Source organism: Pocillopora verrucosa, chromosome 1, assembly GCF_036669915.1.
Source record: "Pocillopora verrucosa isolate sample1 chromosome 1, ASM3666991v2, whole genome shotgun sequence".
Taxonomy (NCBI): Eukaryota; Metazoa; Cnidaria; class Anthozoa; order Scleractinia; family Pocilloporidae; genus Pocillopora; species Pocillopora verrucosa.
The window spans coordinates 2,336,614-2,355,647 of record NC_089312.1 but is presented as its reverse complement, the minus strand read 5'-3'; the positions used below and the strand labels follow the sequence as shown (position 1 = coordinate 2,355,647).

The 19,034-nt window shown below is 36.9% G+C and overlaps 2 protein-coding genes across 2 annotated transcripts; both read right to left on the bottom strand.

The window, feature by feature from the left end:
* Positions 1–810: 810 nt before the first annotated feature.
* On the bottom strand, positions 811–10,642 carry LOC131781795 (zinc transporter ZIP13-like). The gene is made up of 11 exons (XM_059098516.2): positions 10,256–10,642; positions 7,996–8,100; positions 7,001–7,140; positions 6,043–6,241; positions 5,334–5,374; positions 4,838–4,927; positions 4,594–4,644; positions 4,088–4,150; positions 3,769–3,829; positions 3,481–3,580; positions 811–2,822 (listed from the first exon to the last, which is right to left on the bottom strand). Exons 1-11 carry the CDS (start codon positions 10,554–10,556, stop codon positions 2,750–2,752), a joined length of 1,224 nt encoding a protein of 407 aa, XP_058954499.1. The 5' UTR covers positions 10,557–10,642; the 3' UTR covers positions 811–2,749.
* Positions 10,643–12,360: 1,718 nt separating this feature from the next.
* On the bottom strand, positions 12,361–16,202 carry LOC131781623 (sulfotransferase 1B1). The gene is made up of 6 exons (XM_059098324.2): positions 16,174–16,202; positions 14,926–15,071; positions 14,429–14,597; positions 13,773–14,150; positions 13,276–13,370; positions 12,361–12,837 (listed from the first exon to the last, which is right to left on the bottom strand). Exons 3-6 carry the CDS (start codon positions 14,583–14,585, stop codon positions 12,565–12,567), a joined length of 903 nt encoding a protein of 300 aa, XP_058954307.2. The 5' UTR covers positions 14,586–14,597; positions 14,926–15,071; positions 16,174–16,202; the 3' UTR covers positions 12,361–12,564.
* Between the last annotated feature and the right edge of the window lie 2,832 nt (positions 16,203–19,034).

Sequence of the window (19,034 nt, the reverse complement as noted above, 5' to 3'; positions counted from 1 at the left end):
CCACTGAGTCATACACCAATTTCTTATTTCCTAATTATTTACTTAGGGCATGAACGTGTTCAAGATATTCATTAACCTTGATACGTTTATAAAAACATCGATAACAATTTCCGAGGCCTGTCTAATTCTTTGCTTCCCCTTTACGGTCGCCGATTTCTTTTCTAATCAAGAGCTTGAACATTATCGAAAAGCACTGAGCGTCGCTAACTTCACCGAGATCCTCATTTAAGCCCGCCAAGTGTACGTAGAAAAACTTCCTGACGACGATTCTAACCGCCATAGCCCATCGCGACGAAGTCCTAGACATGAACCATTACACTGGGTAGATAAGCTCACTTTCCTTTGATAATACCACTCTTGCTACGTATCAATGTTGAGCTGATTTGCGTACCCTAGTTTATGACATGATTGGCACCAATCAGAGCGTCAGAGTATCGTCCCTCACACAAGCATACCCCAATGCTGTGATCTGATTAGTGCGAGATACATACCCCACTGCGGCGATCTGATTCGTGCGAGATACATACCCTACTGCGGCGATCTGATTCGAGCGAGATACGTACCCTACTGCGGCGATCTGATTCGAGCGAGATACATACCCTACTGCGGCGATCTGATTCGTGCGAGATACATACCCTACTGCGGCGATCTGATTCGAGCGAGATACGTACCCTACTGCGGCGATCTGATTCGTGCGAGATACACACCCTGATGCGGCATTGTGATGGTGTTAGCAACATACTCGACACGCTAACATAGAGTTATATTAAAAAAATAATCATAGTAATAAAAAATGGCACAAGCTGCAGATCCAAGCCATGTCTGTGTTTTATCTTCGCCTTCTATTATTTCATTATCACTCACAAAAAATATTTTAAACACAATTTCATTTCTTTGACAGATTCTAAAACAATTACATAAACTCCTCACTACGTATCATTATATACAATTAAAATTCCAGAATGAGTATTAAAATATATTCATTGCTAATCAGTCATCCACAAAGACTTGTTTAATATCAACAACCCATCAATAAAGTATTAATTATTTCCGTTTAATTTTGTCACTATTACCAAAATTTCTTTTATAGATCGTGATAATCTGCCATGACTATGTTTGGTTTAAAACTCAGGTCACACCTTGTCTATGTTTAAAATATTCTCAAACTGCTAAATTAAATGTTGTTTCCATTTCAAACAACCCACACTACACTTTCCAACTCCCTTCAAAATTACCTGCAACCCAGGACAAATTCAGTTGACAAAAAATTCTCCAAGCCACATTTGAGGAATGAAATCTGAAATCATCTGTAACTTAATACATCATACCACCATCCCCTTTCAATGTTGTATTGTATCAATTCAATATTGTGGCTACCCTTCTTTTTCTCATTCACATTTTGTAAAATGAAGTGCAATAACTTATGTCAAAATACAGTTAAAACTCCTTATTTTTTTTAACTTAATGAGTTACGTTATCTGCTACAATTAAAAATTAAATTCCCCAATGATTGAGATCTTATGTCAGATTATACAGAATCTATTCAAAAAATATTGCTATTATACCATGATTTCAAAATATTCTCAGTAACAATGTTCTGTGGAAAATATATCATGACAATTAGTTAAGTGAAAATAACAGTGGTAAACCTACATGACTAAGGTTGCCACATTTTTCTCAGATTTACTACCTTACTGTAAAGAAAAAATAAAAAATTTCATTGACTTGAGAACCCTAGTAGACCCTGATCAAAGGATTTGCAAAGGCACACCTCTAATACTCTATTTTTTAAATTCTAATTTCTCATATTCAACTCTCTGTACTTAGAGACAGAGTGGGAGACTGGGAGGGCAGGAAAATAAACCAAACCCCAAAAAAACAGGAAAAAATTTGGCTTGAGGTCCATATGTGATAACTAAAACCCACATATTTTCCCCTTTGACTCAACTTAAAAGCATTTTAGCATAATTATGACCACTGCTCTTTCCCTTTCTTCTTGCATTTTTTTTCCATCTTCACATAATGCATGGCCCCATGCTTAGCTGTGTATTGCCAGTCCTTGTGCCTTGAGGGTTTTTGCTATATTTTCCCATAAAGCACAAGCTGGCCCATACTGGTCATATACTAATTTAAAAGAAATCGCTGAAGGTTTAACGAGCACTTCAAATCAAATCCATTACAAAGTGCTACTTATATTCCATTTGACCAATTAAACTGGTTGGATAATATAAACCAGTTGGACTATTGTCTCATGTTCGACCATTTTACATGTATGTGGTTAAATATAACAAAGGCCAAAATTTTGTTACTAACCGGTACTCATTTTAAAACCACATCAGACACTGTCAACTACCCTGTCCTAATTCTATTGCTTGGAAATTTTTTGAACTACAAAAGCACAGTCATTTATTTTAGGCTCTGTTTCATAACCATCAATTCTTACTGCAACTCTAGCATTGCCTTTGTCTTGTTAATAAATAGCAATTTTACGTTACATATAAAGGTAATTACATTAAAATAATTATATTTATTCATTTATTACTGCTGTACATTATGTCTCCGAATTCTAGAATTAAGAGTGAACATTGCTTTTACAGTTGAGCGAAAATAACTTTTAAGGAGTTTTTTTTTTCTTTAAACTCAATTATCAATAATTACTTGTCCTATACTACAAATATAAACGCAAACGTTTCCATGTGTGTGAATGTGCTACTGGTAAAAAATTCCTACAGTTGGTGAAAAGTTTAGTCTAGTGAATCAGTGAGACAAGCCCCATGCAAGAGATTCCAGCAATCATCATGATAGTCTGTTTGATTGACTCCCTGAAAACAATAAAATAACATTCATTTATTAAACTGTAAAGATGCTATAATTACATGGAAAAGATTTATACATACAACAGATTGGTACCAAAAACATCTGTTTGTTATGACTGATCAGTTTAGCTTCAGTTGATGACAAAAAGATAAAAAGTTAACAAGAATCCTTCTCTAGACATTTGCGGGCTTCTATTCAGTCAAGTACATTTTGGTTGATGGTCAGAAGACCTTCACAAACCAACTGATTCAGCACAGTTTACTCTCATAATAGATGACCTTCCCTATATACTTTACAATTTACAGTTAAAAAGCAAATCACAAAAAGATAAATAAAATACATAAATGGAAATTTTGCAACATTCCAAAAGTGTTTCCAGGTCAAATTGGAATTTAGAATGTTAGTTTTTGCAAAAGGAGGAAAACTAAATGATCCCAAGAAAAACCCTCAGAGCAAAGATCAACACCAACAACAAACTCAACCCACATGTGACACCAACCCAAGCCACAGTCTCTTTGGTAGCCACTGTTTGATCTTGTCACACAACAAGTCCTCTCTCAGCCCAGTGGGGAAGGGAGAGAGATGACATATGGCTTGACAAAACCAAACAAACCCTAGAAGGAGATTTGAGATACAGAATAAAATGTTTCTTGGAGAACTCACTTTGGTCTTGTTTCCTTTAAAAGATCTGGAACAATGGTTACCAAGGCAATATAGATAAAGCCTCCTGAGGTGAAAGGAAGAACCCAGGCCGTTGAATCTCCTAACGAAAAAAAAAATGTAAATAAAAATTATTATTCTATAGTTTTTCATATTCTGGACTGTTGAGGAAAGGTAAGGAAATATACCTACATGTAATTATAAACAGACAGTTTTAGTTTGTAAAAATTTCAGGATCTCACTAACATAAGTTAGCAAGAAACAAACAAACAAACAAACAAACAATCTAACCTGCATGATCAGCTATTAGTCCAAAAATACAACCAGCAAGTCCAGCTGATGCTGTAACCATCTAGCAAAAATAGAAAAAAGAAGTGAAAACTTTGCAAAATTAAATAAATTCTGTCAATAAATGTTCATGTAGCTTGTTACCACTTCTGAAACAGAATTTAGAGACCACATGTAGCTTTGTCAAGTGTCTCCACCCTGCACATTTAAGTTCCCAACGTTTTTCACATCATCATCATGAGATGACATCTAAGAACTTGAGGTTTTAAATGTAAAGTAAACAAGCAAAATAAATTTTCACAATTAAGTTCACATAGCTTACTTGTCCTACTGCTGCATCCCATCTTCTGAACCCAGATTTTAAAAGGATAGCAAAGTCACCAACCTGTTAACAAATTAACAAAGGGGGGTAAGTTTCTGAAACAACTTTGGTTTACCTGATAACTTGGTTTCATCAACTGAGTTGACTTCACTCATAGGCTTAAGTTTGAAACATCTGTTTCAGAAACTCTTAATGGTGGCCAATTTTACTCAGTTGATGAAATCAAATTATCTTGTATAAACAAATCACGTTTTAAACTTCTTTTAGATAAAGTGTTCTACAGAAATACACTGCGACTATAACATGATAGATACAATTATTATAACTTAAAGTAAAGTATTGAAAATAAATAAAACTAAAAGCTAAAAATATAGTAACCATAACATTCATTATTATTATTAATAATTATCAATTATCATTATCTTAATCAAAACAATGCAGTGTACAGCTCCATCATGATCCAAACAATATATAGATCAAAAGCTCTCAGTATCCAGTGTACTTACTTCATGTGGTACTTCATGCAAAAGAATTGCACATGTTGTACACAATCCAACCTGCCGTAAAAAATAAGAAATTTATCAGAAAAGAAAATCAGTAACTTAAACCAGTGAATGTCCTAAGCTGTTTAACAATGATAAAACAATAATATGAACAAGTAAACAACAAAAACAATGCAATGATGAATAAATTTTGAAAAATTTGTCACAGAATTTCTGAGTCACGAGTTAGAATTTAGGGGTGACTCACCTTTGTACTGACAACAAAACTCCCAGCAACAGCAAGGCCATGTGTAAAATTATCAATTGAGTTAGCTAACAAGTTAAGATATCCAATAACCTGAAAACCATCAAACAAAATGATAATGCTCAGATTCACATATTTTTATCATAACATTGCCCTAGCTAGGATATGAAAGTATATAAAGAATAAATAGTTTTTCAGATTTAAAAGTAACATAACTAAATACACCTTAACTCAAGTAAACTTATCACATACTGGTGATGGATGATCATTATAAACAAACCCTTTCCACACTAACATTTGAATAAATATTCTCCATACCCATCTCCAAACATTTCCTTTGGTAATGTTAAGGAGAATTTGTTCAACAATCAAAGCTTCTTCAGTTGGCAATCAATTCATTTGTTCCTGTGATCTCAATTAATGTTTCAGTTGTATTACTATAAGGTGAAATAAGATGCTGATCACTTTTGGTATTGAAAGGGATAAAATTGACGCTTACTTTAACATTTTCTTCCTTTGTGTCTTGTGTTTCTTGAAGAGCTGTTATTTTAGGAAGAAAAATAGCAGATAAAGAACATTTAATTTGATATTCCACTTCTCGACAATAATTTATGTTAAACGAAGAGATAGAAATGGGAAAATGATTTTGTACAGGTACACGAGGACACTTCAACCTGATTAATTTGAGTGTTCTCATTACATGTTTGCTAAAAAATGTATGGATATTATAGGGAGATGTTAAAGGAACATGTCAGTCACTTCTACAAGTTAAAGGTATCTGAAGTTTGATACGATGGAAAGAGTTGAAAGGTACCAATAGAATTCATATTGTTACAAAAAATTGTTTAAGTTAAGTCCTAGAACATTCTATAGAACAGTCTAGAACCCAAAGTCATCTAGACGCAACCTTCTGGTAAAAACAAGATTCTGGAACGTTCTATTTCTTACATAATTATTCAAATTTAGAAACCATGTTAATCTACTAAATTTAGTTCTTTAGAGAAGTTTCTAGATCCTTGTACTTTATGTATATAAGAGTGACAGTTTCATTAAATGGAGAGAGAGAATTGCAAAGAAGCTTAGTGCTGTAAAGACAAGAAGTCAACTGCATGGAAATAGAACAGTTTGTTGTTGTTACCGACGATCCTGAGTTTTGTCTAGGAACAACCCTGCTCTACATTGACACTCGTAACACATATTCTTCTTACCTGTTTCTTGAACTGTTTCTTTTGGTGTGTTACTATCGCTTGAAGTATCTCTATTTCTTTGCCTTAGATGTGTGTCTGACTTTTTAATGTCTCCATTTGAAACTGTCCCATTATGAAGTTCTCCATTGCATACATCTTTCTTCTTAGCTGAGTTTTCATGATGAGCACATCCATTGGAAATGGCACCATTTGTGACATCCTTAGAAAAAGAATCAACCAGACTTAAACCAAAGTTTGTGAATATACTACGTCATCAACATACATGTACAAAAAAAATTAGGTATAATGCTAACAATAGTTTTGATAGCACAAAAGATCCATAAAAGTTGATTGAAGTACAGCCAACAGCAACCCAGTGCTAACTGAACTTTCCAATTCCTTTATATCTGCAAAGCTGACTCACATGTATGATCCAATTGTCATACAACATTTTCAGAGCAGTTGTTCATGCACCAACACCGACAGGTACATGTAGTCTGTGAGCACAAGCAATGAGAATAGAAGATACATGTACACTTATGACATTAAACTCAGTTAAGTGAAGTTATCATGCAGCTTCTCTCTGACTAGTTTCAACAACCCAAAAAAACTCGCAAATTTGTGACTTTCTGGAAACTGTAAAAGTTAGGATAACAAATTGTTTAAATCTGCCCAGTGTACAGCTTGCTAGCTCACAGGCTTATACTTTGTTCCTTAACCCCTAAACTTCCAAGATCTAATCCTTAATTCTCCCCTCTGGCTGCTACACATTTCCTTGTAAATTAGTGATGAGATTTGGTGCAGGATGAAGATAGCAGCTTCGACCTGATAAGTTTGAATATTCTCATTACCTGTTCGCTGGATAATGTACGGCTATTAAAGGGAGAAATTTCATTTTAATCACTTCTGGGAGTTAAAGGGTTAAAAGCTGAGGTCAATCCCAAACTAAATCATTTCAAGTAAAAACATCCTAACTCACCTTTCCTTCACTTTTGTCCTTCTCCTTGAGACTTTTTTCATCTTCATTTTCTTCAGCAAATATTTTTTCTAAAGTTAAAAATCCAAACATTCCAGCCAGCACCCAAAAGCCAATATAGAAATGGTTGGTATGTGGATCTCCTATCAGAAAAAGTAAAAAAAAATATAAAGTACAATACATGTAGGTAAATGTGCTTCACCTGGATGTGTTAGATGCCAGTGGCTTGTTGGTTAATCTGCCCAACTCCAGGACCCAGTTTTCTAATGGGTAGATAATGCTATCCCATGGATAAATCACTATCCAGCAGATAAGTGATTGCAAAACTTACTGTACCATCCACCAGATAGAGATTTATCTAGTAGATACCATTATCCAACCTTTGAACAACCCAGGCCAGGTTAAGAAATACAGTTGCAAGGCTTACAATAGGCAGGTCATTGTGTTGTGTTCTTGGGTAAGATATCTTAAATCTTACCGTGCCTCTCTCCAACCAGGAGTATAAACAGGTTACAGCAAACTGTTAGGAAAGTCTAATGAAATATTGGGGGGAAACCTGCAATGGACTGGCATATTATCTAAAGGGGAAAGCTGTACATATACATGTAGATCTGGTCAGATATGCCACTAGGCTTGATTGCTGACTTACACACAAATGTACACTTGCATGTACTTCACCTGGTTGGGCTGCTAGAACATATATGTATGGTTTAATCATAACTGCTTCTCCCTACTTCACAGACAAAAGTTAATTGCATTTCCCTGAAAGATTAGTTCATGCTCTTCAGTAAAGAGGGGAAATGAAGAAAGGTATTTATCATGCATCTTGCACAAGAAGATCACAAAATGCCCCAGCCATTGGGTAAAGACAGACCTAGCAATCCACAGAGTAGAGCTAACCAAATGTGCAGTGACAGCCCCACAGAAAAGAACTGTGGAGAATTCTGAGGTATCATTAAGTTTTAATAGTGATCATTTTATCAATAAATGAATGTTACCTTCATGAACATGAGCCCAAGCCTCTGGCAACAGATGAAGAAAAACATCTCCTAATAAACCACCGACAGCAAAACTTAAAAGCAACTTCAGATGATCCGCTGTGACTGGAAGGTAAGAATAACAAAATGTGTTTTAAAATTAATTTCATTTGCATTTGGCTGAATCACCCCAATGTTTAGCAGAATATATTTATCAAATAATTAACCCTTTACACCCTAACCCTACTGTAGCTTTCTATTCCTCCTAATAGTCACTATACATTATCTATGACACTGAGAAGGAGAATTTGTTTAGCAATCAAAGCTTCTTAGGTTGGGGATCATTCTCATGATCTGAATGAATGATTTACAAGTGTTGCTGTATGGAGAAATTAGATCATAGTCACTCTTCAGGTTTAAAGGTTAAAAAAGCCAGCATCACCCTATTTTCCGCTCGTCAAATGTCTAAATCTCAAAATGTTAGTGACATAACTATCCTGAGGGCAAGTTGGCTCCCCTGGGGACAACATGTAACTCAGGAGAACATGGCGCAAGGGTGACCTGACTCCCACAGTGAACATCCGACTAAAGGAGGGTTTTACATTTTTGAGACATCCCAAAGAGATTTTGAAAATCATTACATAAGAGGGTAAAAAAAAATCTGTTTGGATTAAGTCAAGTGTTAAAAAAAAAAAAACATCTATAAAATTATGTAACAGACACATGCAGAGATTTTGAAAATCATGACATAACCAGATAAAAAAATTCTGTTTGGATTAGGTCAAACATTAAAAAAGTATATTTATAAAACAAGTACATGCACACTAATGCTGAAAAATAGAACAAAATGTACCACGAGATTCAAAGCAAGCTACAGTACTTGAGTTTTTTTTTTTTATCACAGATTAAGCCCCTAAATTTAGTTGTGTTATTTTCATTCTGAACTGAATTTAAACTTCAAAAAAATAATTGTTATTTCTCGTTAATTGTTTACATTTCAGGAAACCATTGGCACTAAAGTAAACTGACCAAATTATTAGGGCGGCCCAGCTGACAAATATCCTGGAAGAAAATCCTCTTATGGTGTAAATATTGGAAATGATGGTAATATTCCTGTTTAAATATAACATTTTCGTACATTACGTCAAGATGAAATTTGAGATATTTTTCCACAACGAATTACGAAATTTCGACAGAGCTAGGAGTTATTACAACGTTATTTAAAATCTATTAGTCATGCAATTTTTTTCTCGTCACAAAAACAGGAATCCCGTTTTAATAAACGCTTGAGAATAAGGAACATTATCTACTTAAAACATTTTGAAGATAAACAACTGTAAAAAGATTTGTGTCACTGCAACACTGTATTCAGAATATTCGTGATATACATGTTGCTTGGATATTATAGGTGCGATTAAATTTCTTCGTGAAACCACGAACCTTTTTCGAGGAAACGTTAACTAGCGTGTTTTTTTCATCTTACATTGCTAAAACTCAAATATTTTTACCCTATAAGGAAATTGCATTTAAGAGAAAAGATACAGAAGTGTTCTTTTTCAGGAACGAAAAATATACTATGAATTAAAAAATTAATTGGCGACTCGATTCCATTACTTCTGCCGGGGTGAAATAACGTGTACGTGAGAACGGAGAAATATCTACACAGAAGAGAGCGAAAAGCTAAAAGATACAAATGCAAATATAAGCTGAGCACCTGGGGAAGAAATATTGTTGAAGATTTCGTTTGAGTGTTTTTCGCTGAAAGAAATTCTTCACCAGAATAAATTACTGTACGTAAAAGTGAGTCGCCACAATAACTCGTCTAATTACTTCACGTTAAGTTCGTTTTATGTATGGCGATTTAAAATATATAGCGATTTAAAATATAGCGCGATTTAAAATATATCACTGCAAAACCCAATCTCAAAACAAACCTTTTGCACAGAGGACAGGAGGCGTAAATTATGTGTACAATGCTCTATTCATTAAAAACAGCTGGTTAAATAAATTCAATACGCTGTCCATTTCCCAATAGGGATCGGTTTCGCCACTCTGTTTAATTCACAATCTTTGCTTACATTGCAAGCTAACCGTTGTTTTCTCGAATACCAAATCGAAAAATCTTTAAAAATGTGCCTTTTGGTGGTGAAATTTCAAAAGGCTTCCTCGAGCCTTGAGTACTGCGGAAACATAAGCCGTATCGAATTTACTTTAAGAGAGCGACAACACTAAGTTATCCAGAGATAAAGAGAACCAAACTATAATTTAACTAACAACTCACCGCCTTCTCGCAAAGCCTGTCCAGCTTCCACAGGAATCACAAGAAGAGGAAATATACCGCACATTCCAACGAGAATTGTGGCCGGAATCGAGTATAACCACGCTTCTTTCTTCACGAACATCTTCGACAAGTCAGGCAGAAATTTACAGGGTTCAAAACCAAACCAACTCAAGTCTGAATCTGCGCGTGTTTGCTTGGCATTTCGCGGCACAGCACGATGAATTTTCACCATAGCAGTCTCTGAAACGAAAACTGAGAGCCATAGAAGGAAGACAATGGATAGCCGTAAAAATTTCGCCATGAATCAAGCGATTTGTGAGAGCATCTAACCCCGCACGACGTTTTCCGGCCTTCCCAAAGACTTGATGTACGCGATTGCTACTGGTGTTTATGAAGTCTGGGTAAAACTTGAGCCCACAGTACGATATTGTAGGTCCGCAATGCGTAGGAAGAGCTACTTTATCTTTATAACAAAAGATTGCTCCCTCTACTGAGAGATTTGAATTTTATCTTATCTACCCCTAATGGTAACTCAACAAAACTTACAATTAAAAAATGATTTCCTTGATTGATGTTCAAACATCTGCCGATCCATCAATTCTCATTTAAATTCACCCTAAAATGAAAATCAACCAGACACGCCGACGACAGCTCGTGTCGATCAAAGAAACAATATGGAACAAAAAACCCAAATGAATCTTTTCAAGACTTAATTTGCGTCTGCAAATTTAAAAATTCGACCTGAAGAAAACTTAAAAATCAATTTTGGCAGTAAAAAATGAACCTATTGTTCCGGGAGGTATTTTTTCCATGACATTTTACTCCATGTAAAAGCTTAAAATCTACATTTCGCCGTGTCACTATGAAAATGACTGCCAAGAAAAGAATCGTCTTTAAGACTTTACATCTAGTTCTTGTGGTTTCACTTCGGCGAAAAGTTCTTTATGACTTCATTAGAAAAATACATATCTGACAATAGAATATATATTTAAAACTACTTAAGTTTACGTCAACGATCAAACTTGCATGCGCCAGTAACTGTAGATTTCTCTGAAATTTTCTGTCCTCCTTCAGCCCCCGCAGTGGCTGTAAAATTAAATTTTGCTCAATGCTTATGAATTTCGTTGTAGTTTCTCCACCCAGTATTTTAACAGAGAAGTAATTTTACTCCTCCAAAAAGACTTAAATCTACATTTCGTGGGTTCAATAGACGTAAGTGACAAGAAACTTGAAAAATTTTTAACTGTACAGCTGTTATCACCATCCATTCTCACTTAGATCCTTAAAACTTTTACCGCGGGCGAAGACGAAAATTTGGATCTTATTTAAATGATGTGACCAAATCTTACGTCTCCTTTTTGTGCAAATAGTGGTAAATTTCACGGAAATCTGTTTTTTCCCACCTCGGCCCCCGCAAAAGAGAGATAGATGTCGAACTGATTTCCTTTGTTTGAGGAACCTCCCGGTTTTCCTTCCTCGACAGAAAATCTTGATTCAAAATTCCACATCGGTTTAGAATCAGTGGACAAGGATAGAAACTTTCCATGAATCAATTATTCCTGGATCTCGTCTCAAAACATCAATTTATTCATTTGACAAGCTTGGGCCTATCAGGAGCCCCTGGACAGACCCATTCATTTATTCATTCATTTACCTATTTATTCATTGGCTTTTTTTTTCTAAATTAATCATCCCTTGGCCCCTCCCCCCCCCTCTCCCATCCCGAATCGAGGCTTTATTTCACCCGTCGCCATGCCAGGTGTTCCGAGTGCAACCGACAAAATCGAAAAGCCAGTTCGTGACCGCAATTGCCCACGGACAACATTTTGGAAGTTTGAAGTTTCAAGTATTTTTACTCGCTTTGTTCAGCAAGCCGGGGGGGGGGGTGGGGTGTGGCGGGGTGGTAAGGGGAGGGCGGGGGGTAGTACGGGGAGGGGGGGTGGGGTGGTAAGAGGAGGCGGGGCTTGGTGGTCACAATGTATCGGCCGATATCGGCCAACTTTATTTGTAGGAGCCTGGCTTGTTTATTTACCAATTGGGATCTACTTTCGAGAATAGGATGTTGTTGCTGCAATGGGGTCGATTGTTGCTGCAATGTCGGTAACAGCCTTCTGTATTCCGTTTCCAAAAAATCAATTCTTTCTACTTATTCAGCAATAAACGTACACTAGTTAAAGATTAAATTAATGAAAAGATCATTTGTGGGCTGGATTAACTGTTCTACAGATCAATTTAATTTCCTAATTATTATAAAATTCATATTATTCCTAAAGTATTTTTCTCCATTGAACGGACCGTTCGGTATCTTTTTAAAACTCGTCTTCTAGTCCTGATCCAGCCAATTTCTCTTTGATCAGAGAATCAAATCGCTTGCTTTGGTCTTCAGTGAAATAATCCTTCCAGTTTCCCACTTCACCTTTACGAATGCAAAGACCTTTGAACCCTCTGAGAAAGGAAAAATTAGAGTTTCCTTCTTTTTGCATGACGTTGAATGATGTTTGGCTGACAATACGCTCCAGAGTCTCGAGGGGAAGCTCTTTCCCAATGAAAGTGGCAATTTTTCTAATTGCACCAAGCAAGTCCTAGTTAAAGGGAGGTTCGAAAAAACAATGAGTGATGTTCTGTAATGTTAGTTGGCGATAATATCACTACATAAAAAGCAGACTTTTTAGAATTACGATGAAGCCCGTTAAACTAAAGCTGAGGGCACCATACAGAGTGCAAGTACCAACGAAATGATCTTGATGGATATTTATTATGGCCAAATGATGTCCTTTAGCGTAGCAAAATATATATAATAGATAGCAAACTAATGATATGCTACCAGTTTTATTTTTCTTTTTTGTTTTTTTTTCGCCCTTATCTTAAGTTCGACCAAAACAGGAAGCCAAGATGATTCATGACCAAGATGTACAGGACCCCACTCTCCTCCCCTCATCAGGCCTACATTCTCTAACCTTGACTTAACGTGCTCGAAACAAATCTTAGGTGCTTTCCAGACCCCCTCTTTTCACACTCACCTCCTTCATGTCCTCGTACTTTAGAATCAATACATCAGGATCATCCTTGTGTTTCCACCAACTGATGACATGATCAAACCACGGGCCATAATAGACTACAAACAAGATCAGGTAAATCAGCAAAATAAAATATTGCTTTTCTTTTTTCCCGAATCTTTGAGCTCCAACTTTAAGATTTTCGCAGTATCAGTGTCTAGGCTTTCCGTCAGTGGAGACGACAACCTCGTTACCAGGGTTTTTCTTCTGAAGGAAAAAGGTTCCCTGGGAACGAGGTTATGGGGACGAGCGAGAACGGGTACAAACGACTAACAGTAGGTGAGGTTGTCGACTGAACACCGCGGTTCTTTGCGCGCGCTCTCGCTTTTTCGCCTCTTAACACGAAAAATGTGTTGCATGCTACGGTTTTGCTCCTTGATTAGGTCAATTAGGCAAAGGCAAAAGGTTGTAAAAAATTAGCTTAATATAGATAACTTTACAAACAGATGCAAATCAGTAACCTTTCCCTTGATAGAACAGCTCAAATAACTCATCCCAGGAGAGAGCTTCTCTGCCAGATACTTTAGCCACAAATTCAAAAAGAGATACAGCCACATCTTTTGGGTTACGCATGACGTATATATAACGTGCTTGTGGCTTTGCAGCCTGGCCACACCCCTTGGGGACCAGGTCATACGGTAGATGTGATTTAAACACGCGGGGTGATGGGAAGCATTCAAACATCTTTTCTATCATCCCAGCAGACGTCACTAAATAAGGGTTCTCAGGTTGTGCAAATGGCATTCCATCGACCCAGGGCATTCGCACATGCAAAGGGCGATAATCGATCTTGCCATCGTTGATTATCTGCCAGACGATTTCCTGAGTCCAAGTTGTTCCTATTAATGATAAAAAAAACATTTCAATGGGTAATTTTTCCCTGCAGGTATGACTATAATGGTGCATCAAGCAAGCTCGGGCACCGGCCAGGCGAAGGGTAATAGAGAGGAAGTGAGCACGATTCTTTTCGATCCCCTCCTCCTCATAGAATTTTGATAAAACAGTAGCTTACGGAAGGAGCGGGGAAACTTACGAGATTAGAACCGGCGAGAGGTCAGTGATGGGTCTGGCACTAAAAATGATACTTACGAGTGAAACAAGTACGCATCTTACAAACCTGATCTTGGAAATGTACAAACAAAGATGTCTTCTTTCTTGGGAATTAGCTTCGGAAATGTGTCCAACATTTCCTTGGTAGTGCCTTTTACCCAGACCTTTCCATCAATCACAGCGTCATTTCTTGGCCCTATGATGCTGTCTTCTGACATGGACATTTCGTTATCAAACTAGACCAATAAATACGAAAAACTATAAATTACTTGACTGACATTAGGGAGAGAAGATTTTACTACTTTTTAAATATGGTAACTCGGAACACTATCTTTACGTATCGATTACTTGATTGATTGATAATGCTACAGCTTTCAATTTGTTTAAGTCTGAACACTGTCAGGGAAGCCTGACCAAATTCGCCTGATGCAACTTTTCCAGAACCAATTTATACTCCTGAGAGGCATTGTGAGAGTGAACTGTTTTGCCAAAGAATACAACACAATGACCCCGCCATGTCTCTCTTTAAACCTGGACCTCTCTACCCCAGTTTAGTACACTCACTAGTACGCTACTTCGTCTCTCACGACACCACGATTCGTTTGCTTCCTTGAAAATAATATCGAACAACAGCTTAGTCACTTCTCAACTGGGTTTTGACGCAAACTATACGTGTGATCATACAAACGTAGCAAGACAGCTGTGTGGCTCTGTCGAGAAAGAAATAGGTGATACTCAACTTCATTATTTTGTAATTAAATATTAATTAGAAATTGACATTTGTAACGCAAAGAAGTTAGATTTCGTGACATTAGATTTCCACAACAGTGCCGACAAAGTCCTAAAATGATGCAACTGCATGCATTTTCTTAGGCTAAATAAGGTGAAAGAACGTGCGATTTTGTAAGTCACTTGATTTAGATACATTACATTGGGAACTTCTACTGTACATGTGATTAATGTAAAAATACTGCCTTACGCAAGGATAGTAGAAAACCCTCTGTATACCTGGAATGTGTTAGTTGGTCGTTGATCGTTGATAGTTGTGTTACGACCGTTGAATACGCGCTGATTTATACAATTCTCACATTACAAATGCCGGGAAACTGTTTTGCAAACGCACCACCGACAAAATTTGCGCCAGGTGTCATGCAGCCGTTAGCAATTCCATAAGCCCGTAATTGTGAAGCCGAATTTTCACTTTAAGATGTATTTACAGAACAGCTAACTTTTTCGTAGTTTTTAATCAGGTTTTTTGTGTCGTTTATTGCTGTCCCCAGTCCTCCGTAGTGGAATTGTATGCGATTTCGGCATGTCGAGAGCGAAAATGTCGTGCACGTGGGTTACACATGGAAGTGAACCAATGTCATCCCACATTTGTTATGTCCTGGGTCCGTCACAAGCTTGTCACGTGCAACAAAGTCAGTTCCGCGTAGATCGGTCCTTAAATATATGATAAAATACTTAAATCGCGATCTCAGTGAAAGCGGTCCAAGGCGTTTCGCATCGGAAAAAGTTTGCCTCAAACTTTGTCTATCTATGGTAGTAAGTAAATAAGCGCACTCATTTACTTCAGCAAAGATGCTATAATCGCGTGAGATCAGATAAACATTTGCCCAGACCTACAATGTTTTTTCCGCCCGCTTCACTTTTACCGAATACGATTCTTACAACGGTTGAAACAAAAATTGTACTTTCTTAGGGAACAAGCCTACAATAAGTCGAAAAGCTGGCTATGCCTCTGCAAACGGATGCTTCATGACGCAAACCTGTAGAGTACGAAACAAGATAGTTGCGAAGATAAAAACTCACCAAGACTTGTTTTTTGAGCTGTAATTTTCCACTTCTAAGTATTTGGCTAACGTTATGTTTGACTCCAATTGTCATCGACACCAAATTTAACGTCACCCCAAACCTCCGTAGGTCAAAGTTGAAAGAAACTGTTCTTTTTCCATCAATTTAATTTAAAACGTTCTAAAACGGACTGTGTCCGTTAAAAGTGAAAGTTTTAAAATCGAAACTTGGTCCGAACGTTGGCAGAACTAACAGAAACAAAACTAAGTCAGCGTTTTTCGTTGAATGAAATAATTTTCCCTTGACGACCTCGTAACGCAACTCCTCCGTGAATTTTCTATTCACGAAGTAGACTTATCTATCTTTGTGATTGAAACTGTGCAGTTACATTTTATCGGAGGTCACGGTCGTGTTTGCTACCTGATTAGTTCGACGGAATGGCATCATAATATGTTGGTAGTGAATACAAAAATCATCCATCACTAATAAACAGCGAACATGATAGGAACCTTTGGCAGTCAGGAGTCTCAGGACAGCAACGCCAAGGAAGATGAATAAATGATTTTGGCCGGAATTTCGCGACTGGCTGATGAGTTTGCCGTCTCTCAATGCGGCTCCACACCTGGCTTTGATTACTAAATGGTAACTCAGACGACGCAGATTTTGGTGATTTTTCGTTGTTATTTTGCAGAGGACGGCTCAGAAATGTAAAAAAACAAAAAACAAGCAAATAAATAAACAAAACACAAACGCACGTGCTGAGTTATCGTTCTGTCCATTACGAACTTTCGTTTTGCTAAGTCCTCGTAGCCGTTGCCGCCGGTCGTGTGTTTACTCAAGGTCCCTAACTGATATATAGATTTAGCCAAGCCTAAAAGCGGAGCTTTTTTGTAAGTTTATTTTCCAGCCCTTCACTATTCTGAATAAAACTGAAACAAAACTCTTCAGTACTGGTTGTAGAAGAGTTTCTTCGCGGGAATTTAGAGACCAGTCCGGGGAGTGGGGAGAGGGGTAACAATTTACGAGGTCTGGAACCTGGGGACGATGTTCTCACAACTTGCAAGGCGATCAACACGTCGGCTGTGCACAAAACTTTATTATAACTATACATTTATAGCCCATACCAATTCCTACACATAATCCAATGTCAGTAGGATCAGAGTTCATGGAACTATTTTAATTACATGAATATTACTGATACTAGGAAATCTAAGAATATTTAAAAGAAAATAAAATTTGATTGAAAAAATTAGAATTCAGCATAGGCCGGATAATCCAGACTTCTAGAAAAAGAAATGTGTACTAATGAAAAGCAAAACAAACTTTCTTACAACACCTACCTGTACCTGTACAGCAGGTAGTAAAGTCATTCGGAGTAGTCATTATCCCGGTTTTATATGTGGAAAACACACGCACATGCAGATTTCTTGTAAACCTCTAGTTCAAGCCTTCGATGACTTCGAAATTTTGATGCACACCTCAAAAGGATAACGAATAAATTTCGAGATTCTATTTGTTCAGTTTGGGTTAGTGAGGTCAAAGTAAGTCAAAAATTCATACAACGACAGGTTCAGGAAATTTTCACAACTAATTTATAAGTTAGCTTACCCGGAACAATCACCTTCCTGTACAAATTAGACCAGGGCCCAGTTGTATAAAGGGCAGGTAACGCTATCCAACGGATGAATTGCTATCCAGCCGATAAGTGATAGCAAAACGCATAGCGTTATTCATGGGATAGGCTTTTATCCAGTGGATAGGGCTATCCAACCTTCGAACAACTGGGGCCAGGTTTGTACCGATAATGCACAAAAGAAACTATCTGTATTCAGAGGGCATGTTTCCTTTCTTCATTTAAAGAAATACCTAGGTTATCATCTTTCCACAGGCTCAGTGGAAAGTGAGAGTGAATGAGACTGATATTGATTATGTTATTTGAATAAATATCCAGAGGAGGCTAAAAAGTAAGATATGGTCTGCAAAACTCTCATATTTTCATTTTTTTTAACCTATAAAGCTGAGGCATTTATGTTCTTGCTTTGTACATTATGTGGACGCCAATTAATTTAACTTTCATGCGTTAAAATACAATGTGCTCTTCATCTATGAGCTCTAAAAATTACAGGGGAGGAGGCAGGTCAAAGTAAAACATGAATTAAAAAAGGAGGGCCCCCCTTAATTTCAGTCCTCATTAAAGGAGGATCCTCACCTTTCCAGATTCCAACCTTTTAAAACTCGCAAATCTTGTGACCATTCCGTATATCAATGTTTAGTTTGGGTATAAGCATTGATAAGAAACACCGTGCATTAATGAAGCTTGAGCGAGAGTATTTAATGCAATTTAAATAATAATGTTACATGTTACAATGTGGTAACTCACACGGCAAAATTATATAATCAGACAATTGTCAAACAAAGGAAGTCAGGTTATTGACTCACCTGCTTCAATTTTGAGGGCTTATTAGGTACAGAAAAATAGATATGGCAAATAGTTACGATTAATAAAAAGTTGAAAGTTCGAAAGCTAAAAGATATACATTATAATCATCAGACCCTATGCATCCTAGCAAAGAAAGGGTCAATTACCACCATAACTTCTCCCAAATGTTCATGCTTACAGGAAGTCATTAATTTTTGTCACCAGGTGGTTCTGTACTCACAATAGTTCTGCAGACACAAACACATTTTTCTAAAGTTATCTCATAACATATGACTGTACAGGTCATGTGGAAAGTTCCTGCATGGAGCTAACATTTCAATTACTTCAGCAAACTGTAATCATCAGAATTGCAAGCCAAGGTGTATATACCAAGTGCCCAAGTTTTCAAATTAGTTACCTAATTGTTACAGTGGAGTTCACTCCTTTTTGAGGCTATCTT